This window comes from Phalacrocorax carbo, chromosome 25 (assembly GCF_963921805.1).
Source record: "Phalacrocorax carbo chromosome 25, bPhaCar2.1, whole genome shotgun sequence".
Classification (NCBI taxonomy): Eukaryota; Metazoa; Chordata; class Aves; order Suliformes; family Phalacrocoracidae; genus Phalacrocorax; species Phalacrocorax carbo.
In genome coordinates, this window is record NC_087537.1 from 3,019,367 (window position 1) to 3,044,599 (window position 25,233).

Below are 25,233 nucleotides of genomic sequence, written 5' to 3' on the forward strand. Positions count from 1 at the left end.
TCCATTAACGCAAGCGTGGGTTCATGTATACTGCTAGAACCAAGTAATAACTCTCAGGAATTAAAAATCCATATGGCTCTCTCAGCTGTACTACACAACATGTGCAGCAGCTGCTCTCAAAAATATTATAACTGTTATTAAAAAAGGAATTAACGACACTGTATGGCTTATGAAACTGCAACTTATTATTAAATAGAAACAAATTTAGTGTAAAACATGTTCGAAATCTTCAGGCTGACCGTCTTTTTTGTCTTTTTCATTGTCACTATTTGTTTCTGGTTGCATTTAGATGCCGTAATCATGACCCAGGCCCCACAGGAATACACATTATACAAGCGCATGCAATATTCTAGTCTCATCCTGTTACTGGGGAAGGGAAGCAGGCAGGGGACGAGACATACAGATGTAAGTGCCTCAGGGCTCGAGTTATCAACTCACTCTCGAAGCAGCTGCTCCCACTGGCAAATCTCTTATGGATCAGTAGAGGAGAAGTACAGCCTGATGAACCCCACCAGGTTTTTCAGGCTGGGAAAACCATTGGGAAGGGTTAAAAACTCCCTGGAGTCTGAAAGGCATCAATCCCTTTTGGCAGCCATCCATTTTTTCTCCATCCCGGCTCACTTCTTGTGCTGTTCAGCCTTTCTCAAAATGGATGTTAAATCTGGCGAGGGAGAAAGGGGATTATGCCACAAATTTTCTGAGTGACTTTGGCCAAATTCCTTCATGTCTGCATAACCATTTCCCTGTCTGTAACACGGGGGTGAGATTTAATTATGTTATGTAGAGCATAAGTCTCGTAAGGCCTGCTTCTTCCGTGCTTGTCATGTGAGGTTGCAATGAGAAAGCAGCTATATTTAAAGTAATTAATTTAAGATCTGCGTGGCTGATGGCTTTGCTGTATTTTAGACTCTCAGTGCCAGACTAGTAATTATATAAGACCATAAGCCCTGGGCACTCTGAAGCTAGCAGAAGCTTTGTCACCAATGTCATTTTTTATTTATATTACATGGTAAGCCAGGGTGCAAGCCTCCATTTAAGCCTAAACTGACCTTGCATACAAATTTTAATGAGCACTGGCGCCTCGGAGGACAGAGAGTCCACACGATCTCTTAAATAGGGCCCCGTGCAGTCTCGTCTCCTTTGGGAGTGGGGTGGGCACAAGCGTGGCTGTGCTGATCGTAATATATACCATAATATCGTATAGCCAATGGAGAATGGACGAGTGAGCTCACGTTCCTTCCTAGAAGGCTTTAGCGTTGTATAACAGCAGGGTGCTGTGATCTGAGCAGGCAGGAGAGCTACAGATACTTGGGGGATGACTAAGTGCAGGTCAAAGGGCTTGTAGTAACCCAGTTTCTGGCCAGATCCAGTGAACTACAGAAACGTTGCTATTTGGATCAGGACGTGGTGTCAGATTTTCCCCGGAGGTAGGTTAGACTGGCTTGGAAGGTTAAAATATATTCATCTTGGAAAGGAAAGTCCTCTTTGACTAACAGTAAGAGACAGTCTATGCAGTGCCGCTGCACTAGCTCTACCACTTAAATCGTGATCAAAACCTAACAAAACCCTCTACTTGCTGAGATTTACTGCTTCACAGACCAACGGAGCGAAATGTAAACTGCAATACATCCGTCTTTATTCCACAAGCATCCCTGGTTCTGTTATTCCCCTCTCCAGTCCCCCTGGATGAATAGCCCCTTTCCCCTTGCCGCCCTGAATAGGCCAGGTGACTCCAAAACCGGCCACCCAGCAGATGCTTCCGCAGTACCAACTGTTCTGAGTCCCCCACCCCATCTCCAGCTTTTTTCCCCCCTTCCTTCCCCCCGTGTCCTACCAATCTAGGCTGCCTGGCACATGCTGCAAGCTGCAGTCCCACTGGAGTGATATTGTGATGGAAATGAGGGAGGGGATGCAGGCAGAACTGCACAGATTTACAGCACTCTAAGGGTTTCCATTAAAATCCTTGACAACTTGTTATTTATGAGTAGACCAACAGCTCTTCTAATATCCAGGGCCTAGACCCCATTCACTTCAATAATGCTGGTTTGGAATAAATGAGCCAGAGGATGGAAACCAGTTCTGTTAGTATAATGGAGGAGGCTAATAGCTGTTTAGAGAAAAACAACTGATGTAATTCTGGGACCCAATCCTTTCACCAACAAAACAATAAAGGTTCGATTCTTCAGTGCATTTCACGTAGTGATTTAATTCAGTACAAAGAGGGTGATAAATGGCAGCGTTTGGATTTCGTGCCGTTATATACCCACTAAACACTCTCTATTTGTACTAGTGCACTAGAGAGAAAGGGACTCATTGACTCCTGGGCGAGCAGGAATAGGTCAGTCTGGATCTCCACAGCAGAACAAAGATGACCAATGTGTCCTCAGAAAATAATACAAGCGTAAGCGTAATATCTTCGTTTTCAGTCTCACAGGGGCCTGTGAGCATTTCTTTCCCCAGATTTTTCTGAGCTGCCCCACCTCAACCAGGGCAGCAGCCTGTGCCATTTTAGAACGTTTTTTTCCACCATTCCCTTCCCTGCTCTCTTCCCCTACCATCCTTGACGTGCCAAACACAGAAGCACCTCCGCTTACGAAGTAAGCACAGGACTGATCCCTGAAATAGGGACTTTGACGATCAAAGCACTTCAAACCCTAGATGTGCATTACGCTGCTGTAAAGAATTATCGATCTCTTCTGCTGTGTCTTAAAATCAAACTGTCAAGTTGATTACGGAGTAGAACCACTCAATCTCCAGCTTGTACACAGCTTTCCTTTTCCTCCTTTGTTCACCTGCCTCTTGTCTATTTACATTCCTTTTGTCAGAAACCTTTTTATTTCCTTTCAGCTTCCTCTGCTCTCCGTGGGAGCCTCATTAAGGTGAAGTGAAGAGAAGCAGCAGCAGCGCTCCAGGACTTGCCAGATGGGCCATGCACCGTGCCTCTGCCTCCCCCTCGTCCACACCCTGAACCACAGCACTGTGTTTTTGGAGGAGACTGACAACGCTGAAGATCCAAACTGTTCTGCGGGAGGAAGAAAGAAGACATGGGTAGATGAAGACGAACCAGGAGGAGATCGGGTGGAGGAAAGAGGCTGTTCAAGTGAGGAAGGGGACTGTTATCTGTTATCTCAGCAGCCTTCCAGATACTCTGACTTTCAGGGCTGAAGTAGTTTGGGAATCTGGAATCTGTAACCATCTCCCTTGTGGCCAGTCTCTTTTTTTTCTGCACCAAAAAGAACTTTTCCCAGGCAAACCCATGTTCTTTCCTATGAAACGACCTCACATCAGTGAGCACGTGATGCCCTCTGTGACCACAGTTAGCAGTGTGTCTTTGCAGCAGAGAGATGTTATCGTCTGGTTTGCTTTTTACATGTACACAAACCTGTTAATTGGAAAATGATGTGCCGTGGACAGGGACAGATATATTCAAAATATACTCAGTGGGAATGGGAGAGAAAGCCTAAGGGAAGAGCCAGCTTCTTGGAAAAGGAAGGTAAAGGCTCTGACAAAAATGAGGGAGAAGCAAAACAACCAAGGAAAGGGAGGAGCTCTGTGAGGCTGAGCGGTGTTTCTCGGATGAGGGAACAGAAAATGCTATGCCAGACAGAGCAGTGACTGCTCACGGAAATCAAGCTGGGCCAGTTCCTAAGGGGGACCAAGATGATGAGCCCTGTAAAGGTTTGAAAAGAGCTATATTCACAGAGATTTGGCCCACAAAGTAGGACTTCTTCCTTTTAGATGCATTTCTAATAAATGTCCATTCAGATGCTACATGGGTTCGGGTACAAAGCGTGCCAAACCCTTACAGTCCCTTTTGAAAATTTATTTCAAGGTCCGTATCCAATACATATCAATGTAATATTGGATCTCGTCCAAAGTATAACTATATCTAATTATCAGCCATTTGAGCTACTTCTGTATTAAACCATAAAATTGAGATAGGATTGAAACCTCTTACGATTCCAAAGGCTAAATGCAGCGGTAACATAAATAATGCTGTAAATTACAAGCAAAATGAAAACTTGGTCAGAAAATATATGATGTAATTTGTGCTTCAGGGTAAGTTGGTCCCTGGCTGCCCAGGATAGGGAAGGTATGACCTGCGTCAGGCCGAAGTATGTGGCTGGGAATCTGAATCTGTGTCATTATTACAGGAAAAAAACAATGACATACCTTAAAATACTTCAAAAAGCCAGCATCCTCATGAGATTTATTGCAGTCTGACCCCCTCTGCCGGTCACCCGCTTGCTGCCTGTGTCCCAGGGCCGGCACCTCGGCATGGCCACCGAGGTTTGGAGAAATGATAGGAGCAGGCAAGTGGAAAATGATAGGTACCAGCGTGAAAGGGATGGAGGGGCAATTTAGGGGCACTGACACTCAGCACCAGCAGCTCAAGGACATAGGTATGTTGTGACATAAGTCTAGCCCCAGGTGTCCGGGTTTGGGTTTAGGATACGAGCTGCTAAAGCCAGTACTAGAACCAGTGGAGAAAGGAAAGAGGTCTGATAACCGGCATTTGGGGGAACTAGCAGGGTTTTACTAAAAATTGCTTTTGTCCCTCTCCACGCAGTAGAAGAAGAAAAATGTTATTTAGAATGAGGATGTATGGGAAAAGGTCGGGAGGAGAAAAGCATTTTCTTGAAAAGCAATGGACTTTTCCTGAGGAAACAAGTATTCAGTTAAAAATGAGCCTCATTTTGATGCAACGTTTGATTGTCAAAATTGGGATAAAGCTTTGCCAGGCATGTAGAGATATACTACAGTAATCAATAATGTCAAAGCATGGACAATACCAAGAACTTATTAAGTAATATTTTATCATCCTGAGTGAGGAGGTTTTCAGCTTTTTCTCCTAGCCTAGGGAAAAAAGGTGTTGATACGCTGGATGTTCCTATGACACAGAAGGAATTCAGCCAGCTCTAGATTTTTAGACCAGCACTACTGCCAACAGATATAAACAAATAGATCCCACACAGCTCATTTTACTTTCCTGCTTCGTTATCCCATGCTACCCTTTGGCCTTCCTGACATATTCCCGTGCTGTGAGGAGCCACTGAGGATCAACCAGTTAAATATGTGCTCTTTGTTAAACAGAAACAGTCTCACTACCCGTAGGGACACCACGGTGCGTGCTAAAAGTTATTCAGAGATGTGCTTAAGTACTTTGTTAGACAGAAGCTTCAGCAAGTAATTGAGAGCCTGCAAATAGCTCCCTTAAGACCCCGTCAGTTCCTCCCAGTTACTTCTTTAAGAATGAACAGACATAGAGACATTTTTCAAAGATTTTCTCCGTATAGCTTTTATTTTTGTTTGCCATTAGTTTCTTTTACAGGTTTTTAAATAACGCTTACCAGTATAGTACATCTCAAGACAGAAATATTCTGTTTAAACCTAGATTGATAAAAGGTTTGTGTAGAATCAAAACAGTAAAACATTTTGAAGTCCTTGTTACTCTAAATATTCTTAAAACTCTATGTAAATGTCTTAGGATTTGCTATTGCTTCAGATATTCAGTAGGAAACACAGTCTAAGACAGCCGGATAATAAACCTTTCCCCATTTCTGTTTGCATGGAAAAAAGAGCTGTTAATTGTAAACTGAAAATCCGGAAGCAGAAATAATAGTAGTAACTGGATAATCTGCACACAAAGCATTGTAATATCCCAAGGCACTTAGTTTTGAATCACAATGTTTTGGTTTGAGATCAGGCTCTTCTTGTTAAATCAAGAAGTTTTAGAAACATAAAAGGGAAATAATCTAAATTAATAATTTCCTTTAAATGAGGATGCCCAGTTTCTGTCTGAAAGACTGTTTATCCTCTGTGCTGCCAAGACAACTCAGCTACCGCTCCCCTGTGGGCTCCACGCCACGCCAACCTTCCCTGTTTCAGAAATGTCAGGTTTTCCCCATCACGAGAGGGTTGGAGAAACGGTGCATGTGCCTCACCCTAGAATAAACCATGCTGCCTGCTCTGCTGGAAGGAGGCCTTCAGATCTGCAAGCAGATATTCGGTCTCTTTATATACAGGTCTCTCTCACTTGCTTTATGACTGACGGTGACAGAAGAGATATATTTTTATTTAGACTTTTTTACTATTAATAATTAATTCTGCATTCCAGAAGCTGAGCAGGACTGAAGGTGCGATCCTAAAAGATTACAACATGTTTCCGGTCTTTGGTTAGCAATCACAGTGCTATATTAAAGAAAAAAGCCATTATAATAGAGATGTGTCAGCCAAGTGCAGAAAACTGCTGTACAACATCCCATCCCCTGGATCCCTACCTGGATGAGCAGTTCTGTGGCTAACCCTCTTCTAAAGAGCTGGTACCACATTCAACTAAATTACTAATGACAGGATTTGTCATTACAAATGACAGGATTTTAACAAGCATTTATACTTGATCCAAGACAGAGGACTTAAGTTTGATGACGGTGATTCAGTTTCGGGATGTGGACGTCTGACCGAGTTCTGTGTTGGTTGTGTACTGCATGGAACAGAAAGCTCCAAAAGATGCTACTAGTGGCATGGTCAGTCTTGTCTGGGCAATCTTCTTAGCGTGAATCAAGCCTATACAGTGATTTTGGTCTATTCTAAACTGCGGCCTCTGCCACCTATTCTACAGAGCAGATATGAATTCAGAACTATTCCAGGCCATGACAAAGAATATGGTCATCAAACACCTGCTTTTTGGACTTTTCAAAGGCCTCACTGCAGAGTGGGCACTCCAGAAGATGGCTACGCACATGGGCCTCATACTGACTTGTTTCAATATCTTCGGGAAATACTTCATCGCACATGGGGCATTTCCTTATAGAAGCCTGAAGTACAAAGCAAAGGCAAATAAAGTCAGTTTAAAAATTACATTCAAAGAGAAGAAACAGAAAAGCTTAGTAGTCAGATATTATCACTTTTGGATGAGTCTTTCTGACTTCTAATACTCTCAAGTGTTCAGAAGACTCCAGGCTTCTCTAAATAGCATTTAGAAGTCAAGAGCTTCTGAGAGGTACTCTAACTTGCCATCCTATGTAGTATATGTCCACATCTCCAATCTGAAATAAGGTATTTGGCAGCTGCATGCTGCTCATTCTGACCTTAGGTGCAGCCAAGAGCTGGTCCTTAAAGATTAAGGTCAACAGAGTTTCCTTTCCCCTCCTTAACACCAACAACTGTTATTAATTCTACACATTAAGCATATGTGGCTCCATGTTGTTGTCCGCTATCTTACCAGGACTAAAACAGACAAGTGGCTACAGAGCTGAACTTGGAGCTTTTTATTTCAAACCACTAACTTGTGCCCATAAACCACCAATTCATGTCCAGTCGTGTCCGCTTTACTTACTACGTCTGCAGCTCCTGCCCCCAGGTTTGCTCCTGCAACTGGAAAAAGAAGTCATTTTAGCCGCAACAAAATGATTAACAATGTAATGTGCTGATAACTAGTAATTCCTGAAACATGAGGATGTGGCTCTGGATCTAAACCTCTATATTTAGGACTATGGAAACTGGACATAAGCCACAGAACTAGCTGTCTCACAGCTGAATAAACTAGCTAATAGTTGTCTCTCTTGGCAGAAAATGAACAGACAGCTGATCACTAAGTCAACTCTTAACACCTGGCAGCACTTTGCAGCTGCCAAGTCGCCTGCACACATGCAAAACTGCACAGAGGTGCTGCTAATAATGTCTTTTCTACAGCATTCGATTCGAGGGGGAGGATAATTTGCTGAGACTCTAACTGCCATGTATTTGCGGTTTCAGACAGAATGCCAAGTAATCTCACCACAATATGGATTTCCAAACAGAAGGCCTTCTACTTCAGGAGCTGGAATTGGAGCTTGAGCTTCTGAAGCAACAGAGAAGGCAGAAACTTCTCTAGTCTGCGAGAGGTGCCTCAGGAGTTCGTCGTTCTCTTCCCTTAGTTTCTGCGAAAGGACAGAAGGGCAGAATGAATTTCCAGAAGCTCAGGAAACCATTTCAGAGAAAAGTCACGCTTTGCACTAACACAGATCCTCTTATATCGGAACCAAAATAGCTCAGCGTTAGTCCCACTTGACCGAATGGGAAAGTGAGATAAGGAAGGGCAAGGATTTATTCTGTGGCCTGCTCAGAAAGGCAGATGAGATGATCACAACAGAGTAATACACTTTAAAAGACAGAAGACTATCCTGAAGTCATGCAGAGTAAGGAACAAAACTGAGCAGTCATTGCTTAGACTGGACAAAAAGGCTGTGCCCCTTTAAACAAGTAAGTCCATTCATTTCAGTGGTGTCAGAATTAAGCTAACATTAGGAGTTTTTGAAAATCCCTTGGGCTGACTCATAAGAGATCAAGACAGCGACAGCAGAATTTCCCTACTACAGAGAATCGGAACGACAATGCCTAGTTATACAGGCGTTTCTTCCAAAACTAGAACATATGGGTATATGATAAGAATAAGCATATGCTGTAAGAATCTGTCAGGTGGTGTGTTCACAGAACTGCCTATGTGGGCACCCACGCCACCACGGACATTTTCTGTCATGGAATCCCCTCGATTCTCGTAAGACTGAGCAATATTTGTACCTGCTCGCTGCCGAGGCTGCCTCATCCTCTCCGCCCCGGCTCCCCCAAGCACCGTGATACCCAGGGAAGGCTTTACCTGTTGAGTTCTACTCATGCGTAACTGGCGGTTCTCTTCCTTTAAATTTTCAAGCTGCTCTGTCTTTTCACAGTCCGTACGAGACAGGCTTTCCACTTCCTTCTGATAAATCAACACTTGAACCTAGGAAGAAAGAAGGGTGCACAGAAAGTGAAACTCAAACAGCTCTGAGTGAGGAGCGCCGGCACCTTTTGCTGCAGAAGGCAAAGCTCCAGATCCTCTGGCTGCTTAATTTTTTTCTTCCGCAAACATTTTTCTATTAAAACCTTTGTAGAAACTGAGAATAGTTACATGGGGATATACAGGAGCTGATGTCTTCATCAGAACAGAGTATTTATTACTATGTTCTCTGAGATGCTTTCTAAGTTTCAACATGATGCTCCTAGTCTGGGAAGTCAGAGAACAGAGAAGAGCAGAGGCGCTGTAGCCGGATGGTTAGCCCATCGCCCTGGATCTCCCTGTCCCAGACCTAACAACCAAGCTATTTTCAGTCCATCCTCTCCCCTCACAGACCTCCCAGACAGAAGTCCTGTTTTCACCCAAGTACTGAACATAATTTTAGAATGTTTTTCACAACAGAAGTGTTTTCTGCCGGGACCCTTAGCTAGCGGGACGTAAGCAAGTCTGACTTTGGTCAACTTAATGAGCACGCAAAAGGCATGCTTTCAGGGAATTAAGCGTTTGCAGTTTCTGTTAGCACACCCCCCTCTACCCTTCCTTCCAGAACACCGGCTTCTTGACGTTTCCTGGAGGTCAAAGCATATCCAAGGTGGGCATTTTCCCAAAGAACCCACGTAATCCAAAAAGAAAGTCACACCCCGCGTATTTGCTCAAGGTGGCTCAGTTCTCTGTCAGAGGCAAAGCACAGCAAAAGAGGGCAGCTGTATGTTAGTTACCTGCAGCTGATCCAAGTGATCCAGGGCTGTTTTCAGTCTGGTTTCCAGGCTCTCCTTGTCAACGGTCACATTCTTAATTTGCTCTTTGAGTCTACTCAGAACAGACCAAAACACACCACACTTTCATGGACGGAAATCTAATCCATAAAGGCAAGGTGCTTGCATGAAATCCTGTGTTGAGATATACTCTAAATGCACTTACCGTTGCAGTTCTGCCCCTCTGCAGTCATCCAGCTCCTTGAGACGTTTGTTCTCCTTTTTGAGGGAATTCAGCTCCAGCTCCAGCTTCTCTGTGTTGCTCCTCAGAGTCTCTAAGCTGTTCTGCAGCTCCTGAAAATCAGAGTCAGGTCGACAGGAGGTAAGTGGGACCCAAGCACAGTCCTGCTCTCCACTGGAACTGCAAAATCCCTCAAAGCAGCATTTGCAGGCAGCCCACCTGAAGGAGGGAAATCTCTCCTTTGCATCCTGACTCTTCCTTCAGGCCCCGTTTAACTGATATTAAGCCCTGAGCAAAACTGAAGGAGGAAAAGGTAACGATAATACCGTTTTGGGACAGCCTACAAACATTTGTGAGCACTCCCCTTCCCTTCCCATACCTTCCTGACTTCTGGGGCTGCTGATGTCTCTTGGGGGGCAGCTATTGATTAGTTATTGTGAAGAAGAGACAATCGTGGTTGTTAAGGAATTTAAAGGAATGTGTTGTTTTAATCTCTCAGATAATTCACAGCTACTAGAAAGTAAAAGACAACAATTGAGAAAATTAGCCCTGGAGATTATGAAAGGGATGGATTGGATCTGTCTTGGTTAACCACGTGGCTTCCCAATTTAGGACGGCTAAAGCAACTGTTTGTAATTATCTTATTAATTATACTTATAATCATAACCACTTGTTGTCTTATTCAGTACACCCTGAGGAGATAGAAAGGAATGGTTTGAGACTTGGAGGTGATAAGACACCTCAAGCCTCAAAAAGGGGGGAGATGATTGTAAGAGAACAACCCCCTTCCTTGGAAAGAAGGGGTATCGTATATGTTTAGTTAATGCGAATCTAGAGTCCTTCCTTTTTGATCGAGCATTGTTTCATGTTTTAATACTTAACCTAAGCTTAGGGATGGGATGTCTTGGCCATCAGCTCACCCATTTAATCAATGACATACATTCCTTTTAGAAGAAAGATTAAGGAGAGTTGGCAAGAAAAATAGCTCTAAGTTGTTCTTGTGTAACATGCGAACATATATATGGATAATAAGGGTTAGGGTACTTCATCTGTAAAGACCATCAAAGACCCCCAGAGAGAGGAAGGCATGTGTGGAAGAACCTGAAGTGGAGCCAAGAATAATGACTTAATGCCATTACACAGCCTATGTAGAATAGAATTAATATGTATTATCTAGGTGGAATATGTATGGACTTACTGTATAAATATAATGAGGTAGCCAGCTTTGGTGTGCTTGATTTGTGGAAAACCACGGAGCACCCAGGCTTGCACAACCCTAAAATAAATTAGCAGTGTCCCTCCTGAGTGTGTGATTACTGACTCATGGCACACCGGGTGACGGATCTGCTTTTTGGTCAAGTTTTTGGTGACCCAGGTGAGACCGCCGTGAAGCCTTGCCCAGATCATCTTGCCAGCGCCCGGTGGGGAGAAGTTGCTCTTCAGACTCCAAGCACGCACCGACTTGTTGTTCAGAGGGCTCCGTGAGTGATCTCCCCATCTGGAGCAGGCAGGTGACTCAAAGGTGCAACGCATGATAAAGAGACATTGCGTGGGGCAAGAATTGGTAAAGGCAAAGGTTCTAAAGGTGTTTTGTAAGTCTTGTGCACAATTGGACAGTGATGACTGGAGTGCATGAAAGCGTGGTTGGTAAAAATGTTCTCTGGATAACATTACGGGAGCAGGACGATCTGCAGAGGTTTCCCCTTGCTCCCATTAGGGTGCATCTTGAAACATCGGAATAAGTTTGGTGGGGATCCTCTAACAAAAAGGACATGAAAAGAATATTGTACTCAGTGGTGGCCAAAGTATAAATTGGAAGATGAGGAAAAATGGCCAGAAATGGGGTCTCTGAATTATAATACAATCCTGCAACTTATGTTGTTTTGTAAAAGGCAAGATAAACGGGATGAGATTCCATATGTAGATTTGTTCTTTAAGAAATGATCATGAAACGAGGAAGAAATGTAAGTTGTTGATATCTGATTTGAATGTATTAATGATGATGAATGACATGAAAAAGCCTTTGCGTTGTTGTTCTGCTTGTAGCTTAGGAAAAATATGTTTAAAACTGGAAGATGAGGCAAATGAAATGACTTCTACCACCTTATTTGTAGGACAGTCGGCACCTGATATTAGGAGGGAATTGCAGAAAGTAGATGGAATGACCCTATCTCAGTTAACTGAAATTGCGTATGAAGTCTACAGTAATAGGGAGGAAGTTGCAAAGAAAGAAAGTGAAAAAGAAGAATTAAAAGCTAGGAGGCAGAATGCAGCAATATTAGCAGCTGCCTTTGCTGAGGCACAGGCTCTGTACTGAATAGTTGCAAGGGACCCAGGAGTAAATATTCTGTGGCTGGGGTTGGTGCCAGAGGAAAGCAGGAGGTTAGACCCTTTTTCCAACCGATTAAATGTAAAATTGGCAACAAGATGTTTGAACATGAATTTTAATACGTGCCAGAATGCCCGATACCTCTAACGGGAAGGGACTTGTTAAATGAATTAGGGGCACAGATAACCTTTAAAAATGAAAATCAAAGTCCGTATCCTGCAAAATAATGCCTGGGAAGCACAAATACATGTATTATAGGAATTGCTTGAGACAGCAGCAGACAAGGAGAAGGAGGGACCAAGTAACACCTTTTCAGAGATAGAAGACGCTGCAATCGCTTTGTCTGGGCAACCAAGAGTCCTAGAAGAGCAAAATCAGCCGAACTGGTAAAAATAGAATTAAAGCAGGAAGCAAAACCGCTAAGAGGAAAACAATAACCCATAAAAATGGAGGCCTGTATTGGATCAGAGCCTATAATTAATAACTTTCTAAAATATGGACTGTTACGACAATGTCAGTTGGAATATAATACCCTGATTTTGCCTGTTAAACAGCCACATTCACAGGACTACTGTTTAGTACAAGATCTAAATGCTGTTAATCAAACAGTGAGTGATGATCACCCGGTGGTAGCTGATCCTTATACTCTGTTAACAGCGATAGTTGATTCAAATGTTTATTTTACAGTACTGGGCTTAAAGGATGCCTTTTTTTGCGTTCCGTTGGAAGAACAAAGAAGCTGTTTGCCTTTGAATGGGAAAGCCCTAGAGACATTGAGGGGCTGGAGCGTGTCCAGAGAAGGGCAGCGGGGCTGGGGCAGGGTCTGGAGCACAAGTGTGCTGGGGGGCGGCTGAGGGGGCTGGGGGGGTTTAGCCTGGAGAAGGGGGGGCTGAGGGGAGCCCTTCTCGCTCTCTGCAGCTGCCTGAGAGGGGCTGGAGTGAGGGGGGGGTTGGCCTCTGCTCCCAAGTCACTAGAGATAGAATGAGAGGAAATGGCCTCAAGCTGCATCAGGAGAGGTTTAGATTGGATATTAGGAAGAATTTCTTTACTGCAAGAGTGGTCAGGCCCTGGCACAGGCTGCTCAGAGCGGTGGGGGAGTCACCATCCCTGGGGGGGTTCAAAAACATGTAGACGTGGCCCTTGGGGACATGATTTAGGAGGCCGTTGGGTTGACAGTTGGACTTGATGATCCAGAGGTCTTTTCCAACCTTAATGATTCTGTGATTCTATGATTCTAAGATGCAGCTGTGCTGGACAATGCTCCCCAAGGATTCAAGAGCAGCCCCACAATTTTCGGTAGCATACTTGCAAAAGAGCTGGAAGAATGACAAGGTAAAGGAACTAACGTTACCTTGTTACAGCGCGTGGATTTACTGCTGGGGCGGACAGAGCTGACAGGCTACTGGGCAGGTGCGATCCAGCCATGCCGACCCGAGAGACATCCCCTTACGTGACCCTGGTTGGGAATCGTTCACTGATGGGAGCAGCTTTGTCACCAAAAGGGAATGGAAAGCTGGGTATGCTGTTGTCACTTTGGAAAAGGACATAGAGGCAGCACCACTGCCAGGGAACGCTTCTGCACAAAAAGCTGAATTAATGCATTGACTCGAGCCTTGGAAATATTGGAAGGAAAGCGAGCTAACATCTACACGGACTCAAAATACGCGTTTGGGGTAATACATGCATATTTACAAGGAGAGTGGCCTTTTCCCCTGAAAGAACTTTTGATATTAATGTTCCTGAATGATCTTAAGGGTCTTTTCCAACCTTAACGATTCTATGATTCTATGAATCTACAGAGAAGGAAAATAAATTGGCTGAGTTTCTAAGTTGTATTAAGACCTCTGATGGATGGTGGAAAACTCCAGATGGACAATGTGTAGTTACTCCTCAAATAATGAGAGAAATTATGAAAAAACCACACATGATGCCACTCATATGGGAGATGAGCATTAGTTGAAACGACAAAAAACATATGCAGTAGGCATTAATAGGCTAAAAATTGCCAAAGGTATTGCAAAAGGATGTGAGATGTGTTTAAGAAATAATCCAAAACTTCAAAAGAGACCCTTACCAGGAGAGGGGAGAAGAGGCTCTGCACCTGGGAGTTATCGGCAAATTGATTGTTCAGAATTACCAAAGTGTAAAGGACGTAAGTCCTTTTTGGTAACTGTCAGTACCTTTTCAGGCTGGCCAGAGGCTTTCCTGTGTTGCACCAACAAAGTCAGAGAGGTAGTAAAAGTGCTTTTAAAATAAATAATACATAGATTTGGAGTCCCTGAGGGATTTTCATCAGACAGAGGACCCCACTTTGTAGCAGAAATTATCCGAGAAGTTTCAAAATATTTTGCAGATTAAATGGGATTTACACACTCCGTGGAGACCACAATCTAGTGGGAATGTGGCAAGGATGAATCAAACAATTAAACAACAAATTAGAAAATTACATCAAGAAACCCAGATGAAACGGACCAAGGTTTTGTCCTTGGCATTACTTAGAATCAGAAGGGCACCGCGAATGCAAGAAGTTAGCCCAATGGAGCACCTCCGCAGACTTCCACTCCAAAGGGACCCTTGAAATTAAAGCTAAATTGTATCCAGTATTGAATTATTTAAGATTGTATCCAGGGAAACAGGTTTATATGATATTGGATAATTATTTGTGAAACTAATAATGAAATGGTTCATTGTTGTAGGTTTTCCCATCCAGATTATCAGAACAAGTGCTTCACAGATTATGCTACCATGATGGGACAGGAATCAAAATCTGTGGGAATTACTGGCCCGAGAGGTAACCAACAGATCCTCCATCTGTATTGGATCTGGGAATTCGGTAGGAGAGATGTATAGTTCATGCGTGATAGGAGTTCCCACTCCACTAGAACTATTAAAGAATTATACCATGCTCAAAGCATTTGAAATAAATGTAACCTACAGCAGCCTCTACAGCCTGGCAAGAACTATTAGAAGTAAAGAAAGAGGAATGCTAAAAGTTAGGGTACAAGGGATGCTCCCTGCTAAGAACTGTGTTACTTTTGTAAATTACACTGCAAAATGTGACAATCTGGCATGATTACGACCCCCGCTGACTTGTAAAAGAAGAGGGACCACAAGTTACGCCTGGGCCCATACTCGATTACCTTTGGGATGGTTCTTACTTAGTGGAAGATTGGCTTATACTTATGTTCCAGGGAATATAACTGGAGGCCCTTGTTCTATCGGAAGATTGGCTCCCTTGCTTGTAAATAAAAAAGATTTGCAACATGAATTGCGAAAAAGAAGAATTATTCATCAGCTACCTAATAACTGGGATTCACAAAGCATTTTATATAGCCCAAGTGAAATCACAGCAGCTGCCATTCTCACCCCTGGAGCCGGGGTAACTATGAATTACTACATTCTAAAACTAATTATTTGTGCACTGGTAAAAGATATGCATTTTACTTCACAGGCCTTGGCAGCCATTGTTACTGAAATGACCCAAATCCAAGAAGCCACCTTAGAAAACCGCGCAGCTATTGACCAATTATTGTTAAGACACAATCATGGTTGTGAGGAATTTAAAGGAATGTGTTGTTTCACCAGGTTTCCTGGTGCTGTGAGACCTGCATTGACCGCGGAGAGCCAGCACATCCTTAGGAATTAATCTTGCAGCTGACTCTTAAATTAAACCAGTAAATCAGATAAGCTAGAGTACTATGGGATTCTGCAGCCATTCTCAAAGTATCACACTCTCAGAATCTGGAACATTTGGCATCACAGTGGAGGTGATCACATCACCTATTTTAGGCATCTCATTTTCAATGCTGAAGTCCGAGCAGAGCCTCCAAAAGCTTCCTGAGTAGCACACACAGAGAGAGAAGCACCTTTAGAAGGTCACGCAGTGCAAAGGGCTAGAGGTGATGTGACGGCCTCAGGCACTGCCAGTGATGGTTTCTTCAGCAGAGAGAAATGCCACAGCATGCTGCGCTTTTCTTTCATATCCTTTACTTTATCCCTTGAGCTGACTCATAAGAGATCAAGACAGCGACAGCAGAATTTCCCTACTACAGAGAATCGGAACGACAATGCCTAGTTATACAGGCGTTTCTTCCAAAACTAGAACATACGACAAGAATAAGCATATGCTGTAAGAATCTGTCAGGTGGTGTGTTCACAGAACCGCCTATGTGGGCACCCACGCCACCACGGACATTTTCTGTCATGGAATCCCCTCGATTCTCGTAAGACTGAGCAATATTTGTACCTGCTCGCTGCCGAGGCTGCCTCATCCTCTCCGCCCCGGCTCCCCCAAGCACCGTGATACCCAGGGAAGGCTTTACCTGTTGAGTTCTACTCATGCGTAACTGGCGGTTCTCTTCCTTTAAATTTTCAAGCTGCTCTGTCTTTTCACAGTCCGTACGAGACAGGCTTTCCACTTCCTTCTGATGAATCAACACTTGAACCTAGGAAGAAAGAAGGGTGCACAGAAAGTGAAACTCAAACAGCTCTGAGTGAGGAGCGCCGGCGCCTTTTGCTGCAGAAGGCAAAGCTCCAGATCCTCTGGCTGCTTAATTTTTTTCTTCCGCAAACATTCTTCTATTAAAACCTTTGTAGAAACTGAGAATAGTTACATGGGGATATGCAGGAGCTGATGTCTTCATCAGAACAGAGTATTCATTACTATGTTCTCTGAGGAGCTTTCTAAGTTTCTAAGGCACATGGAGGACAGGGGGGTGATCCAAGACAGCCAGCACAGCTTCACCAAGGGCAAGTCCTACCTGACCAACCTAGTGGCCTTCTATGATGGAGTGACTGCATCAATGGACAAGGGAAGAGCTGCAGATGTCATCTGTCTGGACTTCTGTAAGGCCTTTGACATGGTCCCCCACAGCATCCTTCTACTAAACTGGCGATATACAGATTTGATGGGTGGACGGTTTGGTGGATGAGGAATTGGTTGGATGGTGGCATCCAGACAGTCGTGGTCAATGGCTCAATGCCCAGATGGAGACTGGTGATGAGTGGTGTCCCTCAGGGATCCGTACTGGGACCAGTACTATTTAATATCTTTATCAATGACACAGACAGTGGGATCGAGCACACCCTCAGCAAGTTTGCAGAGGACACCAAGCTGAGTGGTGCAGTTGACACACCAGAAGGACGGGATGTCATCCAGAGAGACCTGGGCAAGCTGGAGAGGAGGGCCTGGGAGAACCTCATGAGGTTCAACAAGTACAAGGTCCTGCACCTGGGTCAGGACCCGGTATCAACACAGGCTGGGGGATGAAGAGACTGAGAGCAGCCCTGTGGAGAAGGACTCGTTGGTACTGGTGAATGAAGAGGTGGACATGAGCCAACAATGTGCACTCACAGCCCGGAAGCCATCCATCCCCTGGGCTGCATCCCCAGCAGCGCGGGCAGCAGGGCGAGGGAGGGGGTCCTGCCCCTCTGCTCCGCTCTGTGAGACCCCCCTGCAGCGCTGCCTCCAGCTCCGGGCTCCTCAGCACAAGGACATGGACCTGTTGGAGTGGGTCCAGAGGGGGCCACAAAAATGACCTGAGGGCTGGAGCCCCTCAGCTGTGAGGCCAGGCTGGGAGGGTTGGGGTTGTTCAGCACAGAGAAGAAGAGGCTGCAGGTAGACCTTATTGTGGCCTTCCAGTACTTAAGGAAGGATAGGGGCAACCTCTTTAGCAAGGCCTGTTGTGACAGGACAAGGGGTGATAGTTTTAAACTAAAGGAGGTTAGATTTAGACTGGATATAAGGAAAAAAATTTTTACTATGACAGTGGTGAAACACTGGAATGGGTTGCCCAGAGAGGCGGTCGATGCCCGGTCCCTAGAGACATCCAAGGTCAGATTGACCAGGCTCTGAGCAACCTGGTCTCGTTGAAGATGTCCCTGCTCACTGCAGGGGGTTGGACTAGATGGCCTTTAGAGGTCCCTTCCAACCAAAACCATTCTGTGATTCTATGAAGTTTCAACATGATGCTCCTAGTCTGGGAAGTCAGAGAACAGAGAAGAGCAGAGGCGCTGTAGCCGGATGGTTAGCCCATCGCCCTGGGTCTCCCTGTCCCAGACCTAACAACCAAGCTATTTTCAGTCCATCCTCTCCCCTCACAGACCTCCCAGACAGAAGTCCTGTTTTCACCCAAGTACTGAACATAATTTTAGAATGTTTTTCACAACAGAAGTGTTTTCTGCCGGGACCCTTAGCTAGCGGGACGTAAGCAAGTCTGACTTTGGTCAACTTAATGAGCACGCAAAAGGCATGCTTTCAGGGAATTAAGCGTTTGCAGTTTCTGTTAGCACACCCCCCTCTACCCTTCCTTCCAGAACACCGGCTTCTTGACGTTTCCTGGAGGTCAAAGCATATCCAAGGTGGGCATTTTCCCAAAGAACCCACGTAATCCAAAAAGAAAGTCACACCCCACGTATTTGCTCAAGGTGGCTCAGTTCTCTGTCAGAGGCAAAGCACAGCAAAAGAGGGCAGCTGTATGTTAGTTACCTGCAGCTGATCCAAGTGATCCAGGGCTGTTTTCAGTCTGGTTTCCAGGCTCTCCTTGTCAACGGTCACATTCTTAATTTGCTCTTTGAGTCTACTCAGAACAGACCAAAACACACCACACTTTCACGGACGGAAATCTAATCCATAAAGGCAAGGTGCTTGCATGAAATCCTGTGTTGAGATATACTCTAAATACACTTACCGTTGCAGTTCTGCCCCTCTGCAGTCATCCAGCTCCTTGAGACGTTTGTTCTCCTTTTTGAGGGAATTCAGCTCCAGCTCCAGCTTCTCTGTGTTGCTCCTCAGAGTCTCTAAGCTGTTCTGCAGCTCCTGAAAATCAGAGTCAGGTCGACAGGAGGTAAGTGGGACCCAAGCACAGTCCTGCTCTCCACTGGAACTGCAAAATCCCTCAAAGCAGCATTTGCAGGCAGCCCACCTGAAGGAGGGAAATCTCTCCTTTGCATCCTGACTCTTCCTTCAGGCCCCGTTTAACTGATATTAAGCCCTGAGCAAAACTGAAGGAGGAAAAGGTAACGATAATACCGTTTTGGGACAGCCTACAAACATTTGTGAGCACTCCCCTTCCCTTCCCATACCTTCCTGACTTCTGGGGCTGCTGATGCCTCTTGTTCATTGTTATTGTTCTTCTTACAGTAGAAGCATTGTATGATTTGTAAAGAATTAAACAGATAATATGGGGAGAAACCTCTTTAATTTTCTCCTGGAAGCATACAGTGGAACAAGACCTGACTCAGTCCCTCTTCACCTTGCAGACTTAAAGCTTCTGACTTAGTAGATGAACTTTTTTTGTTTACCTGTGTCTTGCTGAGCTCTTCCTGCAGATCGGTGTTTTGTTTCTGGAGACTCGCACAGCTTGCTTTCAGCTCCTCGTTTTCTTTACACAAATTTTTGTTTCGTAGTTCAATCTCCTCCACTTCTCCCTGGCAGGCAACAAAGTTGTTCTGTCGTAACAGCAGCACTGAAAAGCTACTCTCCAAATAGCACAGTGCAAAGAGCCAAGAAAGAGGAGCTCTGCAGAGGGGCACACTTTGTCCCTCCCCGTGCCTTCACTACTAGCACAGCCCAGGCTGCTGCTTCCCTGTCCCGTCTGTCCAAAGCCCACCATCAGCCCAATTCTTGAATACTGAGCACATACTGCCCCTGGTCCCTAGAGATGCTCAATGCCTTCTGTGCCCACAGAAGTCAGCAGAGGCAGAGGTTTGGGGCTTCTTGCATTTTGTTAGATTAGGACCATGTGTGCAGCGTAGTCATTACTGAAAGACACTGCAAAGTAAGAGCACTTGGCACCTCAATTATTGTCCATGTGCACGCTCTTACTCCCATCTAACGCGAGACTGTTTCCATGAAAACGAGAGTTTCATTTAAAAATATTCAAAAGGCCCTGAAAATTTAAGTTGCGCCCCACCCCCCGTACAAAGAGCTCACAATCTAAGTAAACTGGTCTGATAAATGGCAGGTAGAGAAACAAAGGCTGCCCAAATTTGTGTGACAGACCAGCAGCAAAGCCAAGAATAGAAACCAAGTCCACCAAGTTCTAGCTTGGCATCCGATTTACCAGGTCCCTCCACGTCAGCAATGAGCACATGCCACTAAAGGCAGAGGCAGGAAAAAGCAGGGGAAGAGAGGACACCTACCTCTGTGGTAACCACCAGGATATCATCCTCAGTGTCTGCTCTGAACTGGAAAGGCACACTGGCTCCCCGGATCATGCCATCCTGGTCGATGTAGCAGAACTGGTAGTATTCATCATCTTTCGGTAGGTAGTAAGCTTCAGACAGACACAACAACCCCGTCATACGCAGCTTCTAATTATTCAAGTCTCTTAACTACATAGCACAGAAAGTGAGAACCTCAGAAAACTGAGACATCCTAGGCCAATATTGAACCTGCACCATCTTGGCGCCAGTGGTAAGAACACAAACAATATCACTCAGTCAGGATGGTGGAATTTAGCAGATTGGAAATTTTGTGATTTATTACAGGTTTTGAAATAACTCTCCCAAAACGTGGTCCTACAGATATTCCGCAATTCCTAATTCGGTGTTTATTGGTGGCAGGAAAGCGGGAGCCTGCGTGCCCGTGTGGGCACGTGCACACACAGTCCCTGAGTGCCCCAAGCTCTCGACTCACCTTTGAACTGGATCTGTTGCTGCACGGCTGTATTGCTGGGAGTGCCGCTGGGCAGAGGAGCCCACATGAATGTGTAATAATCCCGGGTTGTTTTCCATCCCACCTGCAACAGCACAATTGTTACATGGCATCACAGAGTTCATGGTTATCCTATGGTGAAGGGACAATATTTCCTCAGTTACTGGGAGGACTTTTGCATTGATATCCTGACTTCTAAGAGTTGTGGTCTATATGCACGAATGGATAATCAGAGTGTTTGATTAGCCTTGAAGCTGTTCTGGTCACAACAGGTCTGGCACTTTGTCCCTAGGCACAATAACGATGTTCCATTACACAAGGTTATGACTGAAAAAAATTCCCCAAGCCTGTTCTATCAAAGCCCAAGCTATTTGTTTGTGCCGGCTGCCGCCTTCTCATACTCGACACATCTGGTTTCAGGGTATTCACTTACCCGGAAGATGCCCACCCAGTCCTTCCCACGAGGAACGATGTTCTGGGTAAGGGTATAATGACAGTTTACATCTCCTCCGGGAACATAAAACTTCTCCACATTGTTAAAGATGACCTGGGAGAAGTGGCAGTTGTCTAAGATGACAGCGGAAGTGGGAGGCTCGTCTGGGGTCTCATCCATCGTGGAAGTCTACAAGAGAAAAGAATAAGGGGATTATCTCATCTGCAGATGCTGCCGACGTAGTTGTGTCCATGAAGGGTATGAAGAGGCACAGCTTGAGAATGACACAGCTGTGAGGTTCAAAACCCCCTACACACCCCCCGAGGTTTCTCAGCAAGGCACACGAGCTCACTGCAGTCCCTGCCGCTGCAGCCAGGCTGCTCCTGACATCCACAGCAGCTTGCAGATCCTCTTGAGCAGTCGCATGTAAGACACTCATCTGCCTGCTGCTTTGTGCCTGGTGCTCTGAGGCTGCCAGTGTGGCACAGCAGCCTCTCTCCTGCATGGGACCCCAAGAACCAGACCCGCCGACTATCCTACAGATCTGCCACATGGGAGAGGCAGCGGTGTCTTGCGGCAGCAGGAGCGCGTACGCCTGCTGGTGGGATCCCATGCCTGAAGACCCTCCTGGAACGCTGGCTGTCCCCACATGCAGCCTCGCATCGTGTTTTTCATGTGATTTGACACCCCAGGGACAACCCCACCATATGTAGTTAACATGGGGGTTCATCAGCTCTTCTGAAATCTGGAGACTTGAACATTGCTTGAGAAGAATAGAGGTTTTGCTGCATCAGTGAAACGCTCCGACAGTAGTACTAGACAAAAATAGCAGCTTACAACGCTAGGAGCTCCAAGCCTTGTGCAGTCCCAGCCCTAACACACTCCACCTTCACTGGCTGACCGCGGTGAGACACACCAGACACACTCATGCAGGTGATAAGCAAATCAACAGCCTTCCTGGCTTCCGCATTCAAATCCAACGCAACAACTTGACCTCCAAACACAGTATCCTCCACCTTCAGCTTCCCGGCTCTGAGGGAAGAGAGGTACCTTGCTAAGGTCAGCTCCCATGAAGAGCACCAACGGAGCAGATCCTGGTTAGGCAGGCTGTCAGAGTTCTGTCTCACAAGCCCGTGTCATGAGGCTGTTATAGCCTTGCTACTCGTGACTGTTACGCTGGAACTGCAAGATGATTCTCAGTATCGAAATTAATACGTTGCATGACAGCAGGGTCAACACACAGCATTAAAGCTTTTGCATGACTTATCTACACAGAAAACTTTGCGGCACGTTGTGCCGCTACAAATCACACCACATAAATCTGTAGTGGGTGTATCGATCAAAAGAGTATCCAAACTGCCAGGAGCCTAGGCGGGACTGGAAACAGAACACTAAATCACCCTCTTTGTCACTAGGTCTTGCAGGCAGCCGGGCTTTAGCCCTGGCAATCTGTCAAGGGGCAGATCGCTGCTGACAAAACCCTGCTGCCAATCCTGGACAATTCAATTCCAGGAATCCAAAGCAGAACCTTCTCAGCTGATCTTAGCGGTGGCAGCAAGCAAGGATTGACCTCGGAATGGAGGGAAAGTTCATCGTGAACAACCGTCCCACTGGAGCATTTCAGGTCATCACCAATCCAGCAGTTTCACATGGAAATGAACTCCCTGGAACCCTGCTTTTTTAATTCGGCATCACCCAGGACACCGTCTGTATTCTGTGCCAAAGAACAGCCTGAAAATGAGGCACAAGTTTAGATGAGGATTGCAGGGCTGTGATCGGAAAGGAAGAGGTACCCACAGCTGGAAGGAGCAACAATAACTGCACCGACATAGCCTGCCTCGGGAGGATGGAGAATTCCTCCTGCTGGGAGCGGGAGGCAGGGCAGACCCTAGACAAGGATGAGGCGCAGCCCTCCAGGACATCCAGGGCTGCAGTTTCAGGTTTAGTTATCGCAGTAAAGCATAGAAAATGGTATACGAGCCACCTAAGCCTCAGAATTTATCTGGCTGATGTTGATCTTTCCTGCCCTGATGAATGACTTGCAGTTCTTGAATACCAGGGCCCTCTTGACAGCCACCAGACAGAAGAAATAAGGAAAATAAATCTAAGGACAGCACCTGAATCATGTTATTGCATCGCTTCAGGGCAGGACACGAGCCCTTGCTGCCACAGAGGTTAAAAGTAACTTGCAAAGCCAGTGCCTGGACGCAGCAAACTGACGCTTTCCGTTGCAAAGAAAAGATGTTGGTTTTGGTGAAAGTAATTGTGATCTTAAAAGGAAACAAACCCAGAGGAAGTGCAGAGTGCGCTGACGGCAGAGTCCGCGGTTCACTTCCAGTAAAAGCTGACAGGAAGTGTGTGTGTGTGTGTGTGTGGGGAGGACATTTTATTACCGTTCACATTTTAGTTATGCGACCTGCTGGTAAGTCCCCGGCGAAGGGAGCGGCGGAGGGAGGCCCCGCTGCCTCCCGGGGGGACGGGGACGGCCGCACCTCCGGGTGTTCGTGAGTAACGGGCAGCCCCGGCCCGGGGACGAGGCCGTTACGGCTCCCACAGAGCAGAGCGGAATAAATAACATTAAATAACGCTTCCTCCGGTGTTCACGGCCCAGCCTCTCTCTGGGGACTTTCTGGGATTTTCCCCTTTTCTTTCGTTGTTGCTGTTTTCTCCTTTCATTAACCTGCAGCGCCCCGAAGATGGAGAAAAACACCGGTTCTACCGTCCCAAGTGAAAGCAACTTCCAGCCGCGGTCGGACAGCGGGACACCGCGGTCCGGATGCACCGGGCAGCTCCCCTCCACCCCCCGCCCCCCGCCGCCGGCAGCGCGTGCCCCGGGGGCCCCCGTTAAGCTCCCGGTAGGTGCCGGTGGATGGCGGGGAGCGGGCCGGGCTGTTCGCACCCCCCCCCACCCCACCCTGGGCGGGACCGGACACCCCCGGCTCCACCACCGGGAAACGAAAGTGTCGCCGCCGCTTCGCAGCGGGGCAGCCTCCGCCTCCCACCCCCGTAGGACCCCCGGGATGGAGGGCACAGGCTCCGGGATGGGTGTGCGGGACCCCGCCGCCCCCCACCGCACTCACCGAAAGGCACGGCTGGAAACCTGCGGGGAGCCGGCGGAGGACCGGGAAAAGGCGGAGTCCCGTCCCGTCCGTCCGTCCCCCGCCCCGGGACACCTCCCCATGGGCGGCCCCGGCCGCGCTGCTGGGACTTGTAGTTCGGTGGGGGCAGCCCCCAGCCCCGGTCCAGCCCTCCGGTTGAGGGGTCAGACCGGGGACACCGATGCCGGTTTGTTATCCCGAAAAGCGGGCTCGTTCGCCCGGTGAGCGAAACGCCAAAGCACGCACAGAGCGGGGGTGTTTTATTCGTTGCATTTTGCATGAAAAATTTTCATTTCCACGAGGGCCGGGCGGTATCTCCACACAGCCAGCCCCCCCGCTCCGAGAAACTGCAGGTATTTATACAGTTCAGTGTGTCAGTCACAGCTAATATTCACACCCCCCAGCTAATAATGGGGCAGTTTCTTTCTCATTTCACCCTAAAGGTACAGCTCCCTTTCAATTTACCACCCATGCTCGGAGTCAGGGGCTTATTTGAGTAGGGGGTTTCTGGCCTATGGGCGTGATTTTAGGATTATAAAGAGGATAATTCACCTAAAGGACACTTAGTTTTAGTTCTTATCAACATCCCAACTACATATATATATATAACTAACTATATATATTCTCCTTGATTATACACTTTATCACCCAGTTCTCAGCATCTCCTGAGGCAGGATGTTCCCTTCTGTCAGTCTCTCAGTTCTCCTCAAGGATATAGCCGGAAAACAAATGCTCCCCTATCTCTCAGCTCCCTTCCCCGGCCGCCAAATCCTGTTTCCCCAGCCTCGCACGGTTCACTGTTATTACTTAGAAAATAATTCTATTTTCTTCGGGATCTCAGGTTGTCCTGGGCTGCCCTGCTCGGCGGGGGGGGGGCGGGGGCGGCGAAGGAGAGCTCAGAGTTCGGCACAGCGTGAACTTCGGAGTCCCGGTAAGGAGTTACGGCGCTGGGAGGCAGCTCCACCC

The 25,233-nt window shown here is 46.4% G+C and overlaps 1 protein-coding gene across 1 annotated transcript; it reads right to left on the reverse strand.

Annotated features, from left to right (window-relative positions):
* Positions 1–5,272: 5,272 nt before the first annotated feature.
* Positions 5,273–24,353, reverse strand: CALCOCO2 (calcium binding and coiled-coil domain 2). Its single transcript, XM_064473593.1, has 14 exons — positions 24,250–24,353; positions 21,170–21,358; positions 20,719–20,821; positions 20,223–20,356; positions 19,383–19,508; positions 18,770–18,897; positions 18,568–18,658; positions 16,403–16,525; positions 9,737–9,864; positions 9,535–9,625; positions 8,639–8,761; positions 7,781–7,922; positions 7,340–7,377; positions 5,273–6,818 (listed from the first exon to the last, which is right to left on the reverse strand). Exons 2-14 carry the CDS (start codon positions 21,347–21,349, stop codon positions 6,642–6,644), a joined length of 1,584 nt encoding a protein of 527 aa, XP_064329663.1. The 5' UTR covers positions 21,350–21,358; positions 24,250–24,353; the 3' UTR covers positions 5,273–6,641.
* Positions 24,354–25,233: the final 880 nt, after the last annotated feature.